General features: G+C 39.2%; 3 protein-coding genes across 7 annotated transcripts in view; all 3 read left to right on the top strand.

Annotated features, from left to right (window-relative positions):
* The window catches only part of LOC105559660 (putative homeodomain transcription factor), a 10,658-nt gene extending 6,774 nt beyond the window's left edge, over positions 1-3,884 (top strand). For both annotated transcript variants that reach the window (XM_012008142.1, XM_012008141.1), the window contains 8 exons: positions 180-349; positions 406-542; positions 658-967; positions 1,052-1,280; positions 1,371-1,466; positions 1,547-1,690; positions 1,765-1,860; positions 1,933-3,884. In XM_012008142.1, coding sequence (XP_011863532.1) covers positions 180-349; positions 406-542; positions 658-967; positions 1,052-1,280; positions 1,371-1,466; positions 1,547-1,690; positions 1,765-1,860; positions 1,933-2,082 — 1,332 coding nt within the window. In that variant the 3' untranslated portion in view covers positions 2,083-3,884. The remainder of the gene's footprint in view (positions 1-179; positions 350-405; positions 543-657; positions 968-1,051; positions 1,281-1,370; positions 1,467-1,546; positions 1,691-1,764; positions 1,861-1,932) is intronic.
* A 910-nt stretch (positions 3,885-4,794) lies between these two features.
* Positions 4,795-18,549, top strand: LOC105559659 (membrane-bound O-acyltransferase domain-containing protein 2). The gene is made up of 11 exons (XM_012008140.1): positions 4,795-4,957; positions 13,592-13,737; positions 14,423-14,500; positions 15,301-15,392; positions 16,059-16,170; positions 16,549-16,684; positions 16,845-16,992; positions 17,065-17,270; positions 17,442-17,639; positions 17,723-17,874; positions 18,083-18,549. The coding sequence occupies exons 1-11, from the start codon at positions 4,871-4,873 to the stop codon at positions 18,237-18,239; spliced, it is 1,512 nt and encodes a 503-aa protein (XP_011863530.1). The 5' UTR covers positions 4,795-4,870; the 3' UTR covers positions 18,240-18,549.
* A 31-nt stretch (positions 18,550-18,580) lies between these two features.
* Positions 18,581-20,526, top strand: part of LOC105559658 (chaoptin) — a 10,478-nt gene continuing 8,532 nt past the window's right edge. For 2 of the 4 annotated variants that reach the window (XM_012008139.1, XM_012008137.1), the window contains exon 1: positions 18,689-19,035. In XM_012008139.1, coding sequence (XP_011863529.1) covers positions 19,033-19,035 — 3 coding nt within the window. In that variant the 5' untranslated portion in view covers positions 18,689-19,032. Of the gene's footprint in view, positions 18,661-18,688; positions 19,036-19,874; positions 20,452-20,526 lie in introns of those variants that run through there. The other 2 variants (XM_012008138.1, XM_012008136.1) reach the window with 2 other exon arrangements.

Below are 20,526 nucleotides of genomic sequence, written 5' to 3'. Positions count from 1 at the left end.
ACCAAAATTTCTTTATGTATACTTTTTTTTATCATTCTACTGAGCTCTCCCATAGCGCAGTTTTTCTCAGATATTCTTAAATGCCTTTTTACTCTATTAATGAGAAGAGATATTTCGATAGTTCATGTTTAATGCACCTTATATTAATCTGTCGACCCTGGCAATCTTGTAAATTCAAGGATAAAGATACGTCATCAAAAATATTGGGATCAAGAGACACGCGGCAGCAGTGCGAGAGCGAAGAGGAAGGCGAGTGTGAGGAAGCTACGACGCATCATCTGACGGAGGCAACGACTTCCGCCACGGAATGGATGGGAGTAACGACCAACAGTGACGAGTGTAGTTACAGGTGAGACGTACACATCTTAATAAACCGTAGCACTCTGTAAAACGAAATTGTTACAGCTCAGAACTTGGGGAATCTGATTTAGCCAGCGAGACTAATCTTAATTACGGAGAATTCGTGGAGCATCCTTTCTCATGGGAATTTGAGTTACCACCCTCAATATTATTTAATTCCACCTGCACATCGTCTGATCGTGGTTAGTATGACAAATTTTGCGTACAAATGAAGATTCCTCTTTTCAAGCAGCTACAGCCAACAAATTAAACGGTTGCAGATTTAATAATATTCACTTTGTGCCGCTCTGTTTACAGTCTCGTGTACGATTTGGACGCGGCGTGACGTCAAAAAGGCTGAATTGTCAGTGCTCGATATCAGTTCAGCGATTATCGCCAGAGTCGAATCCATGCCAGAGGGCATGAATTATTTTTACGGCGGTCTGATACTTGGCATCGCGTTGTGTCTAATACCGTCAATAAAACGGCTGAGTGACCACATAGGTTCAGATAATATCGGTAACGCGTCTGTTAGTCTACTACCGAGCGACATGATCCAGGTGAACTTCGAAACGTACACCGATGTTTTGTGTAGAACAATTGGCATAGCATTTGGAAGTGCATTTTGGTAAGAGAATACTTCTCCGGTTTATATTTGAAAATATTTACAGATTAGTAGGTTTTTTGAACCCCGACCGCTCTTTGTTTTTAGGGAACGAATAGTCGTGCTAATTTCAATGTTCGAACGATTTATGCTGTCATGCTGTCTATTTTTCTTGCTGGCAGTAGCGGAACGAACGTATAAGCAGAGACTTTTGTATGCAAAATTGTTTTCTCACTTGACATCGTCCAGACGCGCGCGCAAGTCTGACTTGCCGCACTTCCGCTTGAACAAAGTGCGCAACATAAAGACATGGCTGAGCGTCAGATCTTATTTGAAAGTAAGAACATCAAACGCTAATATGCTCGTCAATTAGAAAATTAGACCTATGCGTCTTGTGCCTCACGTTTTGTACAATTTCCTGTTACAGCGAAGAGGCCCACAACGATCTGTAGACATAATTGTTTCAGCAGTATTCATTATTACATTATTACTGCTGTCATTCGTAAGTTTGGAATTAATTAAAGTGAGTACAGTTTATATTTCTTTCATATATCTACGTTTTGTACACGTTTACTTCTTTTGACAACGTAAATCTTATTCTAGGATCTCGAAAGCCTGCATTCACGATACAATGTCGAAGCATTATTCTGGAGCTTCTCGCTTGGAATATTTATATTACGATTTATGACGCTAGGAACGAAGATCAACAAAAAGTACAGAAATCTCTCAATTTTGATAACTGAACAGGTAGGCCTCGTTATAATGCGCTTGTTCAAGCTTGTACACTCGAAAGCTTTCTTACTTTTCGATGTAAATTTCAGATCAATTTATATTTGCAAATTGAGCAAAAGCCGCACAAGAAAGAGGAGCTTATGGTTGCAAATAGCGTATTGAAATTGGCGGCTGATTTGATAAAGGTATGTGTTTTTACAAGTTTAATGAGGAAACGATATGAATGAATTAACTAATTCAAAAGGATGTTTTTGCAGGAATTGGAGAGTCCGTTTAAAATCTCTGGGCTGTCGGCTAATCCGTATCTATACACTATTACTAAAGTGGTGCTACTGTCAGCGCTCTCAGGAGTGCTTTCGGAATTGCTTGGTTTCAAGCTGAAACTACACAAGATAAAAATCAAATAAAACAACACGAGAGGATGCGTACGGAAGATTTACGCGTGTCCGTCTGTCAATCTCAGATTGTTTACTGGACTTAAACTTAATCTGTCCTCAGCGAAAATTACTTGGCTTAATTATACTTAAGTTAACATTAGGTGCTTTAGCTTGTTAAACTTCGAGACTGTAAGTAGCAAAACCTTATTTAGCTAGTCAAATCAATGACAATTTAATCTAATACTCAATATATTCAAAATTTAAAGAAATACGTAATTATGTAACAGAAATTATAGTGAAATTTTTATTTATGAACGAAGTTCGTTTCAAATTTGTCAGAGAATTTGGGGGGGGGGAAAAGTATATGAATCTAGCTCTTCGATACGCGACTCTTTCATTCGTGTAGGAAGAATGTTGATATTAATAGATTAACGAATGTATTTCATCAAACTGATTTTGTGGCCGACTAATTTAGCGATGGAAAAAATTATGGAAGTGAATCAATAATTATTCAAATGTTTATAAAACTTCTTAGAACGCACGTATATCTTTTATAACGTAGTGACTTTGCTTTTTAATACACTTGATATAGTGTTCCACTTGTGCATTGAAAAATATGGAAATATGATACGACTGCAAATTTCCCCTATTGTTTTTCAAATGTATTCTGGATTATTGTTGATTCATCTCATGCATAGAGTCAACCAATCATTCAACGCACACATTTGACAAAGACATACATTGTATGCTGTAGAACATGGCATTAACCTTTTTTTTTTGCTGAGTTATTGCACATTATTACTTTATCACTGTTAGTCTATTGTATTTAATACCAAACACCATTTAAAAAAATCATTCTTACACTCACTGAGACGAGTAAAGTGTTTGGAATCTTTTAAAAGATGTACAGTGTAAATATTAGAAGTGTGTGTAACAACAATAAGGGCTCGATAAACTACGTGAGAGAGAGACTTCCCTCAAGAAAGTGCTTTTTTAGTTTTAAATTAGAACTTTTGATGTTTTCTGAGTGTTATAATAAGATTTTATTATTGTTATGAATGAAAGACATTCTATTTTGTATATTATCTCGCATCTATTTTGCAACTACCGATTCAAGTGGTAGTATCTATATGAACGGATGTATTCGTCGAGCTTCGTTAGTGATAACGAGTTGAATTGTCGTATATATTCTAAGGCTATGTACGAGGATGAGTCAATAATTATATGGAGCCCATTTATGCAATTTGTTAAAGCGCCAACAGAGATTTTTCAACATAATCTCCTTGCTTCTCAACTTGGCATCCCGTAAATTTACTGGTTTGTCAGCTGCGCGTGTATCACTATCATATTTTAATGGATGACAAATTGACAGTAATTCGAGGGAGTGAACGATCACCGTGTGTATTTGGTCCAAGTTTAAAGATTAGAGATTACCGATCCGAGGATATAAATCAACTCGTGAAATGCTAGATGTCTCAATAGCATTTTGAAGAGCAACGGGACTGTATTAAAAAGTAATGCAAATGTAAATCTCTATTGAGGCTTTAATAAATGTTAATACATCCTAATTATATTGATTCGTTCTCATGTAATTGGACAAGTTGCCACATATTCTCGCAAATCTTACGATGTATCTGAAATGTAATTATATGATTATATGAACATACTTGAAGATATATGTAAATACCGTATGTATTACGAGATAGAGTATGTGTTATGAGAAGGTCAGTACCTGTGCGAGAATAAGATCGAACGTAAGTTATTTTTCAAACACATTTTGAACTCGTCGCAAATACACAGGAAATAAAGGCAACTGTATGTATATGTGAGAACTGCTGCGCGAAGAATTCATTCGATACTCGGAGACACCTTGGAACGACAGTTGTTTCAATTTGTATCGGTTAATTACAGATTTGCGATTCGCTAAAGTTTTACGGAAAGAGAGCAGAAACTTCAAAACTTAGCAGAGAGACAACCATTTCGATATAGTCATCTACCACGTGCACGCTTATAAATGGATGTCAAACTTATTACAATATGCAAATGTTTTAACATACATTTTAACGCTTGAAGAAACACGTATCAATAGTAGTCTATAACTAGAATCGCAACCGTGAAATGACTATGCATTTTTTTAATGATAAGATCGATTCTCGTTAACGAGAAATCTAAGAAAACTGGCCAGCGAAAAGAGGGGCTTCGCAGTTTTAACGTTGTGCCGCGGATTATAAATTCTTCCGTCGCGATAAACCATTTAATCATAAAAAAGAAATTCCGCGTGTGTTCGCGCGCGCATATGCGCGTACATACATGGAAGAGAAAAAGAAATAAGAGTGACATCAGCTCTCCGCTCGAGCGTTTAAGAGACCGTCGATAATACGATCAGTCGCGCGATCGAGGCCTCGATAAATTCGTCAAAATTCCCCGATTCCAGCCCCGGCGTGCGCGCCCGTTCAAACTACATATATAGGCACGTGTTGTTGTCCGCGCCCGCGCCCGATTGGTCCACGGCGGCCGCGTGACGCGCGCGGCGCGTCACACGAGCCATCCACCGTTCTCGCCGCCTGAACGTTGCTCCGAATACCGGCGGCGGCGAGAGCGGAGCCGGCGCGTGTTCCGTCCCGGCTTCAGTCAGTCAGTTCGCAGTCGCCCGCGCTCGCAGCCGCACGTCGCGCCCGGACGCAACCAGCCGCACGATCCCTCGCACCCGGTGTAGACGCCGCCGCGACATCCGAGCCCGGTGGGCGTCCGTCAGCGCACGCACCCACGCACGCAGTTCGCCGCCCCCGGCGCGCGTCCCGGCGAATCCCCCGTGACAATGGCCGCGGCCATGGACCACGACTATTACGACGGCTTTCGCACTTTCTCCTGGCTCGCGGACCTCGTCGGGTTACCGATCGACCAGGTGAGACGACGGGTATGACACCCGCGCGACGCGGCGCCAAGGGGGGCGGGGGTGACCGGCCGGCCGGCCGGTGCCACTGTCCTCTCCGGCGGATTCCTGGGCGGCAACGGGGAGATATCGATCGCTGGGAGGATCGCCGCGACGCGCCTCTCCGCGTCGTGCGCCCCGCGAGCGCGGGGTTGGGTTTCGCGACGGTTTCGCCAATTTGTGTCGGTCGGATTTTTTTTTGTTTTTTTTTTATTATTTAAGCGGACCCTCCCGGTCTCGCCGTCGGTCCGTGCTTTTAATCGGTCGGAAATTGTGCGCGGCAACGCGGCACGGGGTTAATCGAAACGAGCGAGAATCGCGACGGGTCGATTTTGAAACAAACCACGCGCGAGGGATTCGTATTCGAAGGGGGGAAATTGGCGGAAATTGTCGCGCACGCTGGACGACGCGACTTACGAGCGTTTCCTGCCCACGATTGTTACGTGCTCTTGTCCATTTTTGCGGTTTCGGCCGCGTTTGATTTGACCAATGGCCCTCGTGACGTACGTACGGGCGCCGGTCGGCGAGTTTTCCCCGAGTTTTTTCAGTACAGACACGCGGTTTTACAATTCAGTTGCCTATTTACCTTCTTGAATTTTGAATTTCTCGGCTAGTTCAAGGAGGACGCGCGGAAGGAAGCGGCTTTTGGCCTCTTGTGAATGTAAATTAAACTGTTTTGAACACACAGAATTTCTTTTGTATTCGAGATACAGCTCGGAATCGACGACGTAAAAGCGAGAATGCCTTCTAAACCCCGAACTCGGAACGGAAATGGAAGGGAAGAAGAATTCATTTCGTAATTCAGGAATTCGAAAAGAATCGCCCGGTTTCTACCCGGAAATTGCAGTTTATATAACGCAGTCGAAGTTGCGCAGCTTCCTTCCAAGTGCGGTTAATTATATAATTTCAAGGCCCTCAATGGCGTGATCCCTTTTTTCCATCTCGCGGTTGACTTCGACAATCGATCCTAATCGGGTTCGCGCGCGGCCAAGTTCGAAACTACATTTCCCTCCCTGCGCATTATTTTCTCGCGTATCTCGCAACCAATTCGGAGTCGTAATGCGTCGTTTCGGGAAGAGAAGACGCGAACAGGCCGGCGATTCGTACTATTACATTTGTAATACGACAAAGTTTTCAAGCTTGTCGATTGGCTGCAGAATGGATCATTTCTACAGACTCGGGAACTTTTCTATTCTGCAGCTAGTCAGCACGTATGAAAAATTTGTTGTACGACAAATGTATTAATACCAGCCTTAGGCTGGTATTACATTTGTCGTACGACAAAGTTTTTAAGCGTATTGATTGGCTGAAGGATAGTAAAATTCTTGAGTATCTAGAAACTTTCTATTCTGCGGCCAATCAACACGCTTGAAAAATTTGTCGTACGACAATTGTAATACCAGCCTTAGCTTAATATCACATTTGTCGCACGACCTATTTTTCAAGCGTGGTTGGTCGACTGCTGAATAGAAAATTTCTAGATACCCGAGAATTTTTCGCACGACAAATGTAATACTAGCCTAAAGCCTAATCTACAATGTGTTCTTCGCGCCTAGAAAACATTCTATTTTCTAGCCAGTAAATACGTTTAAAAAATTCGTGCAAGTCGACGAAGTTTTTAAAGCGGTTTGACTCGCTTATATAAAACCAAATGTTTCCAGACTCAAAAGCATTTTTCAAGCTTGTCGATTGGCTGCGGAATAGATCATTTCTAGAGACTCGAGAACTTTTCTATTCTACAGCCAGTCAACACGCTTGAAAAACTTAGCCTAATATTACATTTGTCGCACGACAAAGTTTTCAAGCGTGGTTGATCGACTGCTGAATAGAAAATTTCTAGATACCCGAGAATCTTTCGTACGACAAATGTAATACTAGCCTAAAGTCTAATCTGCAATGTGTTCTCCGGGTCTAGAAAACATTCTAATTTGCAGCCAATAAATGCGTTTAAAATATTCGTGCAAGTCGACGAATTGTACATTTACATCGTACAATCGTACGTTGTTGACGAAGTTTTTAAAGCGGTTTGACCCGCTTATATAAAACCGAATGTTTCTAGGCGCAATGAGCACATTGTAGATCAGGCGTAAAAGGTATCGTCTGGCGCAACGCGTTTTAAAATTGCGGCGCAAATCTCGAGTAGTCGATGACGTAAGCCGCGAGGATCGGAGATGCACTCGACGCGCAGATTATGTATCCCGTTTTGTAGCACCCTTGGTGGTTAAACCCGAAACGAACGACCGTGAATTTCCCTGTCAGTCGGATACGTGCCTCCCGATCGCGTCCTCCGATCCCTCGCCCTGAACTCCTTGGCGCGTGAAACTGCAGTCTGCATTTCCACGGTCGTACGCGAGGAACGTGCGGCACCTCCCCCGCCGGAAATAATTCTACAAAATTCTACGAAACAATTAAACACAACTACCAGAATCTAAGAAATTTAACGTAAATTTAAAATGTGTTAGAAAAATCAACATGAAAATGCTAGAATTGGAACACTTTTGTTAATTTTTGTAATATTCTTTAAGATTTTGTTGTTTCTCAAATTTTTTAAACTATAGTAAAGTTGTACAAAATTGTACATATTCGTGAAATACTACGTGCAATAAGTAATTTCTTGATTCGAGAACATTTGTAATTTGTGGTACTGTTTCGTAGATATTTTTACGAAAAAAAAATTAATTTTTTAACGAGGATATAAAAATTTCTACAAGTCTCTATTTCAAGTCAATTTTTTATAGTTATTTATGGAAAATTTTCCGCTAGGCTCGTCCGGGATATTCGTAAAAATAGATTAAGAGGAAGCGAACCACCTCTTTGTTGATCGACTTGACGCGCGACGCTCATTCGATCGTGTATCAGTTGCTAATATTCGCTTCCGCTCACGTAGAGGTCAACTTTAATCTCCATTTGACTCACCGTTTTCTCATTTGTCCACTTGTAGTGTAGATTTATTTTTTATCTCGTACTTAACTCGCTTTTTATCTCTTTCTAATTCCAGCTGTCCAATTAATTGCTGTCCTTTAGCAATGTAGATTGATTTCTTTATCTCGGTTCAATTCACTTTTTATCTTTCTCTAGTGCTGAGAATTAGAAAAAAGTAGGAGAAACCCCGAGATTAAAGTCAATCCACATTGACAGAAGTGATGATTATGACGAACGAAATGATTAATGGGCTGTTCACTTTCACCCTAGAACCTTGGTCTAGTTCTAAGGTTCGGTTCCTCCAACGTCATTTAACTTTAACCTTAGCTTAAAAGTAGGCTCGTCCTTTGTCTCTTTTTAAGGGGACAGTAAGGCCCGATTTCACCAACCGTCGTTTAACTTTAATCTTAGTTTAATTCACGTTTGCCTCTTTCTAAAGTAACAGACGAAAAGAGGCAAAGAACGAATTAAGCTAAGCTTAACGTTAAACAACGTTGGTGAAACCGGGCGTTAGAAGGAATAAATTGAACCGAGATTAAAATTAAGCGATATTGGAGAAACCCAAAGCTCACGTAAACTCTGAATGTGAATAATTTTCATTTGCTCGTAACTTCCGGAAAGAAATGATCAAAATTCAGTCCTTTCTTTGTAATTGACGGAACATTGAGGAATTCTGTCGATATTTTCGCGATTGAACAAAGTTGAAAAAGTTGTAACAGAAAAACGAAACACATGCGTTTCTTCAAAATTCACTTCTCGAGTCGCTCCATAAATTTCACCCACGTTTAACATTCTAGAGTCAAACATCGCGCGGTAGAATACGCGCGATAGAATAATTAATGCTTTGCTGGATACACCGCTCGATAAGTTAATCGCCGATTAAATGAATTGGAGTCTGTTGAGATCGTCCCCCTCGTGGGCCTCGGTTTCATCATCTACGATTAATCGAATTAGCCAATTGAATTTCAGTGTTTCATTGGAATCGACCAATCGTATTGTATTTATCGTAACCAAAATCAACCGATCACGGTTGACTCGTAATCGGCCGATTAATCGGAGATGGTGAGAGCGACGTAGTATATGAGTGTAGTATATGAGCTCGAGCAGAAAGATTGTCGTAACTGTTCGCGATTTCATCGTACGATATAAATCGATGTTGGAAGTCAACGCGCAAAGAATTGTATAAACGTGTGTCGTCGCAATGGATGCGACATATGTCTACGATTCTTTGTGCGTTGACTTCCGGTTTCGCGATAGAAACGGTTACGATAAATTCAGGCCGCAGGCCTGAGCAGAAGGATTGTCGTAACCGTTTACGAGTCGGTCGTAAGACTTAAGTCGGTGTCGGAAGTCAACGCACAACGCCTTGAGATGCGACGAATGCGACATACGTCCACAATTCTTTGTGCGCTGACTTCCGACAAATTCGAAAAATTTATCCGTGCGAGTGGCGAATTTATTTAAAGAACACTAAAAATATTGTAAATAAAAAGTACTTATTTATATATGTTAAAAGATAATAAAATAATAAAATTAATACTTCAAAATTATAATTCAGAAGTAATTACCTATTTTTCAATAAATAAGTACTTTTTGTTTACAATATTTTTAGTGTTCTTTAAATAAATTCGCCACTCGCACGAATAAAGTTTTCGAAGCTTCGAATCTTCGAAGTTATTAAAAGTAACAGCCCTGCTGAATAGTCACTGAATAGTCATTCTCCGGCCTTTGTAGTGCATACATTTTAACTTTGTGCCTGTAATGCTTATAATTATGACTAATTTACTATCTGACTGTTATCTCATGACTTCTTATCGAATTGGCTGGATTATTTATTAAGAACTTGCTTGAGAAGGACCTAAACCCTCAGTCGAAACGTCGCATTGTATTTTTTTTATATTAAACACGAGCCAGTTAAGGTCGACTAAAGCGTACTTATATTCACAAAGTTCTTCAAAACGCCGCGTTGTCCCACGATCACATGATTTTCAGTATAAATTCTAAGAGAAAATTCCCTCCGCGTAGAGATTGTCTGGTCATCGCGATACCGATACGGCTTATTTTTTCGAAAATTTACAAACGTTACTATGAAAATATTATAATGGAAGAAACCGATAAGAGGAGGGGCAGAGACGGAGGGAGCAGGCAAGGAGTGAGGAGGAAACGGAGGTGCGTCAGAGATAAGGAAATAATGCATAATTCTGAAAAAAAAGTTGATTCTCGCGACGATAAGTGCAGAATGGCTGTCTTGTACTTTTAAGACGTAAGACAGTTATTGTGCGTTACCTCAAGGCAAAGCCTTAAAACATAAAGCATTGTCTTGAGGCTGTCTTAATTAAGAGTACAAGACAGCCATTCTGCTCAGGCCCTAAGGCTGCACAATAATAAGTCGCGAGTCAAACTGGATTACTCCGATTTTGCCAATGACAACTTCACCTTGGGCGGATTGGTGCCCCGACCGCACCCTCTAATCTAAACTATCAATTTGACCTGATTGAAGCGCGATCGAATCACACGCGCGCGATCTTCGTTGAAGCGGAACGTTATACGAGAAGCGCGGCGGCGTTTAGCCGTTCTCTGCGTAGAACGCGTCGGGACTTCTCTATTATACAGGGTGAGGAAAACGTATGGAAACCCCTAAATACCTCGGAAATATGGTATATAAAGCGATTACATCGCGTGTGCGCAACGTTTATTCGTTCGATATTATGTCATTTTCCTGAAACGCGTATGTAAAGTTTACGACGGGGGGCATAAATGTTTTAAACGTTTTTATATCACTTGTTTTATCTGTGTTTCAGATAATCACTTAAACTCAGGTAATTTTGAAAAAGTCGCAAAACGGATTGTCGTAAAAACGAGTCCTACCTGTATTTGCGAAACGAACGCGATTGAGATACGTCCAGAAGAGTGTAAATAGTTCGATACAGATATCGAGGGGAAAAGAAAAGAGATTACTCGCTCGGTTATCGCTTTAAGACGTTCAAGTTGATTGTATTTTGCGACGTAAGTTTCCAGATAGACAGAAAGAGTCAATCAAGATTAATGTTCGAGGATTAATCGTGCACTGAAAAAAATTTCTGGTTGAATATGGACGAATCAGATAATTCCTTTAGGATTTACCAGAATTCCTTTAGGATTTACCAGAATTTCTGTAGGATTACAGGAATTCTGGTAAATCCTAAAGGAATTATCTGATTCGTCCATATTCAACCAGAAATTTTTTTCAGTGTGACTTAGAGCCGCGCATAACGCAAGCGGTCGGTGCTTCGTACAAAGAACGCATCTCTAACGCCTATTGATAAGAAGCTCCCTCGCTTGTGTTACAATTTAAGGGCGTGGGAGGTTTAAATTCGTTGAGCGTAATAATAGAATTCAAACAGACGCAACAGGTAATGAAGAGATTTGTCACGCTGCGCTGCACGTTTCTTACCAATCGTCTCGCAACGTCGAAGGCTCGTAAAGCCGGACGGTTAGAGCTGCATTATCTTTTCGCCGCTGAGAGGAAACAATATATCGCATTGCCGTAAAGAAGTCGTAACGAACGGGTCGGATCGTTTTACGGCCGCTCCTTAGAGCACAATCGACGTGCGCGCCATTTCATTCTCTATTTTTAGCGAGAAATCTTTATCTTGCTATTCTTGACGGTGCATGTCGCCGGCGGGAGACCGAGATCAGCTGTTTAAATAAATAATTCGCTTCAAAATAAAAGCAACATTGGGATACAAGAGGCGAGTGGGGAGGATGATTTTTATTTATTGGCCGTAACGACCAAGTTACGCGCTTGAAAAGAAAAAGCCTGTTAACCGGTCAAGCCCTGAAAAATTAATGAACCTTATTTGTCAGTGACTTCGTTAGTTTCATGAATACCAATCACCTTTGATTTATATTCATTACTGCGTAACGCATTCGGTAATTTATTTATGAAGTACACATCGTCTAGCCTCTAATCTTTTTTTTTTACTTCTCCCAATATATTCTCTATTAATCTACACAGTTGGAAAATTTGTGTTTTCTTGTTAAACAAAATGCCGGTTAAAATTTTAGTGTTAAATGTTTAATACATTCGTGTGTTAATTTGACATATTGCTCTTGTGTTAATTGGCCTCAAATGTAAAATTATGAAAATAAGTGAAAAGAAATGTTAAAACAACGCAATGTGTACTTATTTTTTTATGTGACGCAATTCATATCTTCTGTATTATTAGTAGCAAAATTTATCTGTTAAAATTCGCAGAATGAAGTATTGATTTTATTCTATACTTAATATAACATAAGCGAGAGCGATTTCGAACCGTCATTTGACTTATTACATCTGTAAAATGTAAAAGTTACACTTTTTAAATTCATTTTGTTATTAAAAATATGTTAATTTTACACAAAATTTATTTCAAATTATTTTGAGATTTGCATTTATTTTGTGATAAAATATTAACTGAGTATTAATGTGATCATCAACACAAAAATTTGTGTGGACCGTTTAGGACATGTGATTTGTGATATCCGTTAAATTTAACACAAATTTTTCAACTGTGTATATTCGTTATAATATAGAGAAAAGTCCTCTGTTATGAGACAGGTTTCTAACACGAGATCGCAAGTTTTCAACACCCAAATTCAATCACAAATCTTTTTTCGCAACGATTACACAATCTGACAATGAATTTTCCACTAAACAGATTTCGCTCCAGGGACAACAAATTTATGGTGGAATCAACAGATAGGGGCCTTATTGATTTAACAAAAATCCCGCTCTATTAAGAGCCTATCTCATAATAGGGGGCTTTCATCTACATACAAGTTATACGTATCATTTTTAATAATAAGTAGCTGACGTATTTTTACTTCTAATATACATAATTTTATACTTTTTTTTACCATTATCTCGTTTTGTCGCGTCGTTGGGAGTTATGTAAGAATTTTGAGACGAAACTTTGGATTTTTTTTTGTTATTTTCAGAAAATTACAATTCTTTTATCCGTTGCGATATCTGCTTCTTTCAAACTCGTGTAAACCTTATCGGTTTGCTCAAGAGTTCTCAGGCGATCTCGCTCGTAAGACTAACAAGTTTTCACTAGCAAAAGAAAAAGATAACGTACATGTGATTTTGCAAATAAAGCAATTTACCATGGCAAAACACCGGACATATTTACTCCAATTTAGTATCGTGACCGCAGTAATCACCGGCGCGGAGATCAACGACCTCGTCGTTCGCACGTATCCCACCGTTGTTTGCGAAGTCAAGTGAATCTAGCACCTGCATTAGGTGCGTACCGTTAGGATGCCGTTCAAAAGGAGCTCGACGTTTCCTCGGAAGTGACTTTTTCGCGACGGCAAAAATGAAATAACGGACTCTCGACGCAAATCCAAGCAATTGCTCCTATTTTCACGTGCGAGATACATACGTGCAATTCAGCAACGTTGCAACGGACGTGATTAGAACCCATTTTGCAGGAGTCTTGTATGCAGACAATTGTTCTTTTTAGTTGAATTCGAAAAGTGTCCAGAAGTCCATTATGATTTTAACATTATTAAAAAAAGGGAAGGGGGAAACGAAAAAGTGCAAATTGGAAATATGCACGTTGCTTTATTATTTAATCACTTGTTATAATCGTAAATTATAATTAAGAGATCGCTCTGAGACAAAAGTAGCTCTTAATGTGTCCGTTTCTTCTGTTTGCACAGGTAAATTTTGTCCTGACGCAATTCACAGCCCTCATATTAGCCACACTATTAAGATCATCTCTGAGCCCCATCGCCACTACCCCAGCCGCAAGACATGTTTATGGCCTTACCATTGGCCTCGCTCTTGGATATTTTTGCTTCGGCAGGTAAGCCTACGTTCCATCCATTCTCCGTGTGAGAGAAACGTATGAAAATTTTTACTTGTCGCAAAATGGTTGTAACTCGAAATATCAAGTTCATGTGAAGAAGTTCCACTTTATGATCACTTTTTTTGTTAGTTCTATCGTGCTTGCTAGAATAATGTTTAGTTTCGTATTAGACCAACGATATAGATTAGAGTTAGATTAGTTGCATTCTAAGACGTAATGTTCTTTGAGATTCTATAAGATCCTCGCCTAAATTCGAGACAGGGAGCTAACGCAAAACATCGGTAAGCATCTGACCGAGGGGGAAACCGCTAACCAAAATCTTACACACCAATGCCCACTAATGCCCAGTAGGCATTACTTTATCTTATCATCTTATTTTATCTTTATAATGCCCTAGCAAGACCTAATGTCTAAACTAATGCCCAAAAAATGCCTAGTAATGCCCAGCAATGCCGCAAATCTGTACACCACATACCCTTAGCGGTTTCCCCCTTTGCATCTGACACATAACTCCGTTTTAAGTTACTTTTATAAAGGTTAATTCTTTCAGTTGCAACTGTTTTGTTAGTCTATATATATGTATATATATATATGTATATGTTTTATATATATAACATATCGAATATTGCTGTATATTTCGTTTTTTTAACAGAGAAATTCACTTAGCAACGTTCTTTTTCAGGCAGGCGATCCATCTCGCTATTCTTCCCGCGTTATGTTACGTGGCGATGCGCACACAAAATCCCCGCAATATGCAGAGGTAAGAGAGATATAAATATAAGGATCCCCTCATGGAAATATTTTGCTGTAAAAGTATCATGAAATGAGAGTTATTGAAAAATTACTGAATTTATCTCAAAATGAATCATATTTTCCTTGTGAAATTCAATGCAGCAGTATGAAATATTAAATGTCATGAAATTTTTACTGAATTTAACTACGAACTGTTTCTTTTGAATGAAAAATTTTTCAAATAATTTTTCACCGAAATTTTTATTGAAATATTGATAAGAGAACAATGAAGCGGAGAGAAAGTGTCAAGTACATTTCAACAAAATGTCATTACATTTTCAATAAAATATTTCCACCAGGGTTGTGTTATAACTTATGCACTGCTAACCGCGTTGTATTCTTCAAGTCCAACTTTTACTTATTAATAAATATATGTTAATATATGTTTCGGTATTCAGGAATACTATAATCGGTCAGTCATAAACATAACGATTTAATTCGCGCTTCTTCTTATTAAAAAAATAGTCGAATAGTCGCGCGTTGCGCACTTTATCGGGCCACACGTTCTTCTGCATAATTAACCCTGCAGTTGTTATTGTACAGAATCATACGACTTCTCCCTCTCTCGAGACTAACAAGGAGAGATTGCACACGTCATCGATAACAATGATTCGCCGCGCGAAGCACGCTCAGCGTGATCGTTTGCACGTATGATGTAATGAAACGCGTGCTTATTGACGAATTAATGTTTGATCTCGGGAGTAAAATCACGCGAGCAAAGACGAACGGCATGTACGAACTTGACATGTGCATCTGAATGTGTTTCAGGGTCGTCCTCGCAATTGCGTTAATCTATTTATCGTGCATTCACTTTCACCGGCAGATCTACGATTATGGCTCGTACACGCTCGACATCACTGGTACGTTCAACTCGCCGATTTCACCCGGCTTATGCGGAGAGGACTGCCGGCTCTTTCGCATTTTAATTTGCGTAAAAGAACTCGCTTCTTTACTTCATATTTATAAATGTATATGAGTTGATATTGAGGAATTAATAGTTTCAGACGAAAAGACCTTTCCGTATAATCTTTTGAATTTATAATATCTGTACTCTTGTTTATACTCATAAATTTCTTTGAATGCAATGCTACTGCAAGAGCATTTTACGCTCTCCTAAACGTGACCGCGTTATTGAATGATATGGACATCCTTGCGATGTTGTCACCTCTTACTGCCTGCAATTATGTAAGTTTCACGCCCTGCATGTAACGTCATCTGTTTATTTAGATTTCTTCCTAAGTAGACAAACGTGATTTCCGACATCAATTTCGTACGCTTTAAATCCTTCCTGGTCATTACGTTGCCCTTACAAGTCTGCCTCCTTTGTCCTTTATGAACGGCGTTTTTATTAAATTGAGTCACATTCAGCATGATATATTGAGCAGTATGCGTATGATATTGAGCGCCTTGTAGTGTCTCGCCATTATGTACACGCCAATACATCTCGTTCGTAAATGTTTCGGCGATAAGTCTCATCATTATTCCCGTGCAACGCTTTTGTAACGTGTTACGGACGTTCTTTTCAGGTCCACTCATGGTTATAACGCAGAAAGTAACTAGTCTAGCGTTCAGCATTCACGACGGGCTAACGCGACGCGAAGAGGAGCTGACACCGATGCAACGTCATCAGGCAGTACAGTGAGTACACGTGCTCTTTTAACAGGCTCTTTTAACAGTGCGCGTTGTTATTTATATCGGCACGAGAAGCATCGAGAATATAATGTAACGTAAAGAGCAGTCCTGATAATTGTTTCGTGATGTCAAAATCCCATTACTTACGAACTGTATTTATCAGCAGAATGTATTTGTATTTAAAATTGCGATATTTGTAATAATTTTTATGTAGACAAGTTTTATAGAAGAAAAGATCGCATGTGAGACTTTATCAGTTTTAATAGGTCCAGACAGATTTATCGATAGAAACGAATCGTTAATGAAACGCGAACGGAAGAATATCCTGACACTTTATCGTTTACGTTATCGCAAAGAGATATTCTCTCATTGTTACTTTTACAGGAAGATGCCAACTACTTTGGAGTACTTTAGCTACATATTTCACTTTCAAGCTCTCATGGCTGGCCCAGTGATATTCTACCGCGATTACATCGATTTTATACACGGACATCACTTGCCTGGCGCCAAATCTTTAGCCGTAAGGACATTGACGTGGATATAAAACCGTATAATGCCGATTACAATTCTTTTAGAATTCATATCATTATTTTAAAATAAAAATTCAAGCATTATTTTTTAACAACGTTGTAAATTATAGACTTGAAGAAGCATTTATAGTGATGACAAAACTGTTTTAGGGCTTTTATGACAAAAATAGCCAAGAGAAGGAGATTGTTCTGGAGCCGTCACCGACTCTGGTCGTCGTGAGAAAAGTCGCAGCGAGTTTAGCATGCGCCATTATATTCATCACCTTTATCCCGGTCTTTCCAATACAACGTGTAAAAAGTTCGTCTGAATTCTTCGTCTTTAATCTTGCCGCGCATGTCTCCGTGGTTAATAATACATTATGTTTTTCAGAGGACGAATTCCTGAAGAACACAAGTATGCTTTACAAAGTATGGTACTTAATGCTGACGACTATGCTCGCGCGCTTTAAATACTACCACGCGTGGCTGTTCGCCGATGCCATATGTAACAATTCTGGCCTTGGATTCAACGGTTACGACGAACGTGGCGAAGCGCGCTGGGATTTGGTCTCGAACGTCGACGTTTTTAAATTCGAGGTGCGATACGCTTGCAATTTATAATGTATAAGTAAAAGTAATAAAAATTTCGAAGCATTACTGGTGGACCAAACAGAAAAAATGCTCGAACTCGTTTTCTCGTCGCCCATGTGCACAACAGTGACCCACGTTTATCTTAAAGTTGCAGTTTATCGTTTGATTGACTTTCAGACATCGCTTAATCTTAAGGACAGCATCGACAGTTGGAACAAGGGCACGAATTTGTGGTTGCGTTCGATCATGTATGAACGAGCTGGTCGTAACAAAATAATGCACACGTACGCCTTGTCCGCTCTATGGCACGGCTTTTATCCCGGCTATTACCTCACATTCGCGAGCGGAGCGTTCTTCACTGTAGCGGCACGTTCAGTTAGTATATTTCAATATTGTACTGTACTTTAAGGACTGCGACTCAGGTTGCAGATTTTCAATCTTCCATGCTCTGGCGATAGGTCCGCCGCTACATCCGGCCGCTGTTCCTGGAATCTCAAGGAAAGAAGACTTTTTACGATGTCTTAACGTTCATCACGACGAGAATTTTAATGGCCTACATAACGTTCAGCTTTGTATTATTAGAATTTGTACCAAGCATCAAAGTGTACCTGTAAGTCCATTCATCGTTGACTAAAATCGTAGGAATGACCCAGCGAGAAATTGACGTCGAAATCGACATCGTTTCGACGTCGATCAACAAATTATTTCTCACTGGGGATATTCTTCAATATCGAAAGTTTGAGTTTATATTTGCCGAAGGATACATCCTTAATTACCAAAAGCCCAATTTTGATTAACGCATTTCCTTTTGTTGTTAGGTACTTGTACCTGCTCCCGCATTTATTGGGTTTGATTTCGATATTACTTCTGCCCCGTCTGGGGCTGTCACGAAAGACGCACAAGCAGTCGGCCGCAAAGGTCGAGACTGATCTCTCCGACGCAGTCAGCAACGGAAACGCGCACAAGACAATGTAGTCTTCTGGTTGCGACGTTAGGAAAAACAGATATTTTTTATGGATGTTTTTATTATATATATATATGTGTGTGTATACATTTAATATATGTACATATATATATATGTAAATGTAATATACATATTTCTTGTTACAATGTATTACAGATGTGAAAGTCTATCGATAATGTGCTATATGCACGTTACATTTGTGTAAAACATTATCGAAACTGACGTATCGTTTATATATATATATATGTATATATATATATATATAATAATATGGATAAGAAAAATTTTATAATTCGCCTAAATATATGGCTGTTTTATTTACGACTCTATCAATCTTCTATTTGTTTCTCTACGTCACCATGCGCCGTTGTGTCCAAACGAAGAAGAAGAATTGAAAGAAAAGAAATTGAAGCTTTCATGCGAAAACTCGAGGTAATACCGGAATATCAAAATCGTCGGTCTCAAGAAAGACTCGAGTGATTATATGTTATTGGGACGCTATCGTAGCGACCGCGAAGTTGTTATTCTGACCGTGCGGTTTAAATGTAATTACAGACTGCGACAGAGTGGACTCTTAAATGGTTTTGCACGCACAACTTTATTCGATCGCTGTCTAATGGAATATCATGTTTGTAATTGGGTAAAGAGAAGCACTGAGACTGTCGGCGTGCACGCGAAGCCCTATCGCGCGAGCAACGGCGAGCGAGTGCGTCTGACCGTCGCGAACGGTCAGTTAGTGTTTCGTTGTTCGATGTCAGGAAGAATACAACACGCGGAAAGAGGCAGAGGACAATCCGGAAGAGCATGGTAAAACCTCTATTTGTAATTCATATTTCAAATGAAGTCTTCATTAATCGTGATTAATTGAAGATTTCGTCAGTATTTGCATTGGGAATGATCATTACTGAAGACAAAGACGGACAAGGTGCATTGTTAATGGAAGTTTGAAAGGGCAGATATCTTCCCTGAGAGAGGTCGTAAAAAGAAGCAATAAACTTTGCATTCTGTTATATAAGAAAGATTTATTGAACTTTTTTTTAAGTAAGGAAAATAGAGTGGCAAAGTTATGGTGGATAAATAAATTAAAATTACATGTACGATATCTAACGTGAACAGACATTTAGAGACCAATCTTCAGGCATTATCTTGAATGTAATAATGATTACATTATTATCGCGAATGATTACATTATATAGCGAATCATTATTACAACCATGATTGTAATAATGATTCGCTTAACGTAATTAATTGTACAAATTATAATTATCTCTAAATAATACAATTTATTTAATAGTTATACGTGTTATATAATATCAGGGTTGGGTAGTGTCTAGTTAAAAAGTTAAAAGTTAAGTTAAAAAGTTAAATAATTTTAACTTAACTTAGATACATTATAGACTGTTAAGTTTTAACTTAATTTAGTTACATTTTATCGGTAACTTTTAACTTTGAATTTACCTTTCTTAAAGTTTGTCATGCCGTAACCAAAGGTGTCACGAGCATAGACTTATGTGGGGTCTATAATGAGAGTCGCAGAGTCACAGTCGTAAGAATAATCGACTGTAATTAATCAATTCAGTCAGACACATAAGAATTAACCAATTATAGTCGACTATTCTTACGACTACAACTTTACGATTTATATGTAGACGAGGCTTTATAAATATGTATAAGTCTATGGTCGCGAGACGCCGCATGCCTGCCCACATTGGCAGTTCCTGTGTTCCAAAATTCACTGCCTACATTAAAAATGTACGGTATACGTTACGTGCACTATTGATCTTCAAGAGTAAATTTTGGAACACAGCCATTATATGGGATTTTGATTCTCACTGACAAACTCACGTTAATTTGTTCGCCTCAGTAATGCAAACTTTGAATCTCTAGGTCTGTTTGCCCCAACAACATATCGTCATTTTATTTACAATTTAAGTGAGTGTATTGGTCGTTGGGACAAGCTGGAACATGTTGGGGCATGCGACGCGAATAGATCTGTTAGGCAACGCGTGGAGGAGATAGGGTGGAGGGTACCGGACGGCATTATCTTCTTCTATCTTCTACTGACTGACGAGTGCCGAGCACTATCTCCACTCTATCCCCTTCACGTGCTCAGTAGCCTGGCAGAAAAGTTTCGAAGTTTGCAAAGTTTGCATCGCTAAAACGGGCCATATTTCATGTATTCCAAACTGTGAGATTTTGTGCAAAACCACAATGAGTGTGATGGTTTCTATTTCAGTTATTTATAAGACCGTAAAACCCTGAAATCGTGAAGTAAAACAAATTTAACTTTTAACTTTT

This window comes from Vollenhovia emeryi, unplaced genomic scaffold, assembly GCF_000949405.1.
Source record: "Vollenhovia emeryi isolate VEMERY1.0 unplaced genomic scaffold, V.emery_V1.0 DF939261.1, whole genome shotgun sequence".
Classification (NCBI taxonomy): domain Eukaryota; kingdom Metazoa; phylum Arthropoda; class Insecta; order Hymenoptera; family Formicidae; genus Vollenhovia; species Vollenhovia emeryi.
Note: the sequence above shows the minus strand (reverse complement) of the source record. Positions and strands in the feature narration are given on the sequence as shown.